General features: G+C 33.8%; 1 protein-coding gene across 1 annotated transcript; it reads left to right on the top strand.

Moving 5' to 3' along the window:
* Nucleotides 1-1,906: 1,906 nt before the first annotated feature.
* LOC107875752 (60S ribosomal protein L9) lies at nt 1,907-3,979 on the top strand. Its single transcript, XM_016722578.2, has 3 exons — nt 1,907-2,466; nt 3,447-3,569; nt 3,679-3,979. Exons 1-3 carry the CDS (start codon nt 2,092-2,094, stop codon nt 3,763-3,765), a joined length of 585 nt encoding a protein of 194 aa, XP_016578064.1. The 5' UTR covers nt 1,907-2,091; the 3' UTR covers nt 3,766-3,979.
* The last annotated feature ends 1,187 nt before the right edge of the window (nt 3,980-5,166 follow it).

The following is a 5,166-nucleotide window of genomic DNA, read 5'->3' as shown; positions in this document are numbered from 1 at the left end:
AAATATCACGTACTAATTTTTTTTCTATTCTAACTATAAATTATTGAGGAAAAAAAGCGATAAAATTATATTTAATTGTTAAAATAAAAAAAAAGTTTCTTTTTAAAAAATAGCTAGAGAGAGTGAGAAGAACAGCCAACAAAGGAAAAAAGAAAAAGAAAAAACAATGAATTGACATATTAAAAAAGAGCCGAAATGGCTAATTTGTTGAATTACAATTCTTAGGCCATTTTTTGAGGAATTTGTTTCCCCATTAAATAACGGTGTCAATATTGTCAGGCCCCGTCAAAAATTTACATTCAAACAGTTACTCTATTTGGGCTTTACTTTCGAACTGTTTGGTCGAGTCCACCTGTTCAAGCTATTTGGGCCTAGTTTTTCATGGCTACCAACACATTCAAAGATCAAATATATTGCAAGTAAATGATATACAAAATGATGCATATTGCATGCGTATGTATTTGTATGCCACATATATATATTGATGTATCTCAAGCGTATGTCCTATGCATTTAATAACATACATAAGTCCACCCTTAATCAGAGGTCGAAGGTTCGACCCTGGGCGTGTCGTCCCAAACTTTAGATACAAGTTACTAAAGATGTATAGACGTTTGATAATTTTTTTTTTTGGGACTAGGGTCTAGGATACTATATTTGAAAGATGTTATTGACAAATTTAGTTTATGGAATCAACAGGAAATCACATGGAGGATGATTCTGCATTTTGGCATTGCAATGGGGAGATATGTTTTCTCCCGCCGTGATTTGTGTTATTCGATGTTATATTGTTTTTGCGGTGTCTTTGAAAATTAAAATTTCTCACTATTCACACAATTATGGACCTATTTGTACTTTTACTAAATCAAGCTTTTGCGCGGAATTGCTCTTATTCTTATTATGGTATTTAAATTTTGTCTCTCTCAAATAAGCAATCTTTAAATTCCGTCTCTGGAATGGATAATCTCTATTTTTTTCTCCTTCTTCTCATTTAACGTAAATTCACGTTTCAAAGTATCATTAACTATGACCTAATTCCGTAAGACAATGTTTTAGCAAACTTTTACTTATTCCGACATAAGTTGTGCATTATCTAATTCACAGGCATGAGCTTAGAGAACTTTTGCCAGTTGTGTGGGTATTGAAAATGAATTTATACATCCATCAGTATATATTCCATAGGAATTAAGTTATGCCTTACAAGATATAACTCGTGGGGTTATAATTTTTTTTGAGGAATAACATTTGAAACTTAACCTATGTCTCGTAAGGCATACTTGTGTTTTATGATTTTTGTCCAGTGAATTATTCTGGCATATCTTGTGCCATGTGAATTTGTTTTACCTTACAATCTTTTTTCTTATATTCAGAATATTTCCATGTGCTTTTTTATTACTTAAAGTCCTTGAGAACAAAAATAAAAGATCACTCTTTCTCAATAAATATAAAAAAAAAAAGGGTTTGCACACCAATGTCCACCATAAAAGACCAGGCCATAACAATTGAGAAGCTATTCGATTCAACTCTAACATCTCAAAATTTCCTCAAATAAAATGGCCGGTGAAAAATAATGAAAAAATTTCAGAAATAGCAACTCTGTAGTCTTAATTATAACTTTTATAGTAATAGTTTCATAATTACGAAAAATAGCAAATTGTATTTGTATTTAAGTAAAATGTTGCTATATAAATACATATACAAATATATATGTATTACTCATAAATACATATGCACAAATGAAAAATACATATTCTTCTATTACTATGAAGTGGGTAAAATATTGCTACTTTTGATATAAGTTGCAATTTTGAAGAAACATTGTTATTTATTGTAATTATAGTCTTAAGAATGCTAGTTTTTGTAATTTTTTTCAAAAATAAATGGGCCACATCGGCCTGATGAATGAGCTGGGTCTCAGCCCACTAATAATAATTCGGCCCATCACATCTAGGGTTTTCAATAAGTACCACAGCATATTAAAGCACTCTTCCTCTAATATTTCTCATCGCTTGCTAGGGTTTTAGCGATCGCCATTTTCACACACGCACACACATACACAGTGCGCCGACGAGAGAGAAAAAGTAAGCAAAGATGAAGACAATTTTGTCCTCGGAGACCATGGATATCCCCGACGGCATAACCATTAAGGTGAAAGCAAAACAAATCGAAGTTGAAGGACCAAGGGGCAAACTGGTCAGAAACTTCAAGCATCTCAATCTCGATTTTCAGCTGATTACGGACGAGGAAACTGGACAGAAGAAGTTGAAGGTTGATGCTTGGTTCGGATCTCGTAAGACGACTGCTGCTATCCGTACCGCGCTTAGCCATGTGGATAATCTTATCACTGGTGTTACTAAGGGTTATAGGTACAAGATGAGGTTTGTGTATGCTCACTTTCCTATCAATGCTTCCATTACTGGCGGGAATAAGTCCATTGAGATCCGTAACTTCCTTGGCGAGAAGAAGGTATATTTTTTGCCTTCGTTAAGCTTTTTTATATGAATGTTATGATATGCATTAGTTTGTTAATTTGAGCGTTAATTATGTGATTTGGATTTATATAGTCCATTAGTTTTTGTTTTTTTTATGTGTTTTTTTTTGTGTTGAATGAAATGATTCGATCTCGATAAGCTAGATTAGACTTAAATTAGAGCGAAAATGGTTGTATGTGATAGAAATTTATACATGACTGTTATGGTTATGTATCAGTTGGTGGGGGTAACCTTGGCAATGCTGGTGAAGTTGTGTCTTCACCTAGGAAACAACCTCTTGCAGAAATGCAGAGCCGTCCCCTGGCTTGCCTATACCGCTGTAATTTGTGGTAACTGGATTGTCCTTTTATGGTTATGAGTTAATTATGTGTGATCATGCTGCATAGTTTTCCTTTGGTTGTAATTGGGATCTTTTATGGTATTTCTTAATAATGTCAATCATAGGTAAAGGAAATGAGAAGTTGATTCGCGTTGGATCTTTTGTGAAACATATGTTGAGTGAAAGAAAGCTGTAGAACTGTACTTGGCAAAAGTGGAATGACAGTATTCTATTGTTTTTCAGTATAAATTCTGGCATCAATTTCGTATTCCTTTTGAAAAAAAACAATTTTTTTGATTCTTTATGGTTGAATGTGACAGTGTAGTTTTATCAAGGCAGGTTTAGAACTTTGAGATGTAGCTTGTTATACATAGCAGCCAAGTGTAATCCTTAAAGTAAAAGTAAAAGTAAAAGTTGGTTATTATAGGATTAAGCAGTGTGATTCTAATAACTGTTTTATGTGCTGTAATGAATCATGTTCCAGAACAAGAGAAAAGATAGCAACCTTTTGTTGAGGATCCTATTTCGCTAGGTTTTGTTTTTACGTGTATCTATGACCTCCTTATTCATGACTGCTCGTTTGCTATCCTCTATGCTGTAGTGCCAGTGCTAAACTTGTTTTCCGACTATATCAGGTTCGGAAAGTTGACATGCTTGAGGGAGTAACAGTTGTTCGATCTGAGAAGGTCAAGGATGAGCTTGTATTGGATGGAAATGACATTGAGCTTGTTTCTCGCTCCGCAGCCCTCATTAACCAAGTAAGCTCTATGTTCTGTCTCCCAGCATTGAATGTTCAAAAGTTTGCATGCTCTTATCTACATGTAATTGCATTACTTAACTTTTCTATGTTTTTTTAAATATAAACAGAAATGCCATGTGAAGAACAAGGATATCCGAAAGTTTCTTGATGGTATCTATGTCAGTGAGAAGGGTAGAATTGAAGCAGAAGAATGAGTACTTTAGAAGTAGGCATGTTGGTGATGATTAATATCCCAAATGCTGGTTTTTCCAGATCCTTTAAGTTCATTTGGAGACTATATATTACAGACATGTTTGAATTTCAGTTTTCTAGTTATTGTTTTGAAATTTTGTGGTCTTGGTTGTTCTTTCAACTGTCTCAAATATTTCAGTTCTCGTTATCTATGAGTGGAAATTGTTTTATCCTAAATTTTGTGTTATTGATTTCATATTGCAACCATATATATTATAGTTGTTGAGTTTGCAAAACTTTCAGTTCAAATTTTAGTAACCACGTCTTTGGTCTTTGTCATGGTCGACAAATGATTCATCTGATGATGCAGTTACTCTGGCCCTCTTTGAGTTTTGATTGGTGTCTGGCTAGTGCCACAATATCGCTAGCAGCGAGACCATTGGCCATTGTTTGAATAGTGCATTTCCTTCCAAAGTATATGCCATGCTTGCTGATCTCTTAATTTCTTGAAGAATTTTGTTGGTTCTTTGTCAAACGTGTTATACTGTTGTAAAGGTCATTGGACAAAATGCTTAAGAGGGTTAAGTGTTATCACTCTCCTCTGTCCGCGTTTATATAACATCCCTTTTCCATTGTCATTGCATAATGTTTGACATATATCATGTTTCATGCTGCTAATGACTTTTGCACTTTCAACAATATTCAAATATTGAACGTTGTTTAACCTTGCGAATTTGACATTTGCTGTGAATTGTTGCTGAGTTCTATCCGTGAACAGTATAAATAAATGAATTTTGAGCTTAATTCAACTTTAAAAGTTAGCTCACGAAGGAGGATTGTCTAAAATCATATAAGTAATTCAAATTCTCCTAATCACACCTATGTTGGACTTAAACTCCGGTGCGAATGAAGTTTCAAGTAGAAGTCTTTTTTGCATTCATTCTGCAAAACGTTCATTCTTCATGCACAATGAACACCAGGCACCCTATATGCTCTATTGCTAAAGCTTGACAAACAGTATTTTGTTTCTTTCACGCTTGTATTCAGTTAAAATATACCATGAATTCATATGTTCTTTCTTGAGATTATGTAGTGATAGATAAAAACTACCTGCAGTTGTTCCATGAATACTCTCTCTAAGTTGGACCGCATATTACATATTTTTCTCTTGGAACAAGCCTCGCTCTGGTTGTGAAATTTCGCCAGTTGTTTTTCTTTGGATTATTATTTGTTAGTTAATCACCCTCCTTTTATTTTCTTGTAATTTATGAACCTTTTAGATTACATTACATCAAAGAAAATTGCTTGAACACGTTGTAAATTGTAAGAGGAAAAGAGTTAATTAGAGGGTTATAATCTGATCCCATGAAGAAATCTGGCAAAATCTCGTGAAATTGTAGCCCATAAACAAAGGTACTTTTTCA

This window comes from Capsicum annuum, chromosome 6 (assembly GCF_002878395.1).
Source record: "Capsicum annuum cultivar UCD-10X-F1 chromosome 6, UCD10Xv1.1, whole genome shotgun sequence".
Taxonomy (NCBI): Eukaryota; Viridiplantae; Streptophyta; class Magnoliopsida; order Solanales; family Solanaceae; genus Capsicum; species Capsicum annuum.
This window is presented reverse-complemented; position numbering and strand designations above follow the sequence as displayed.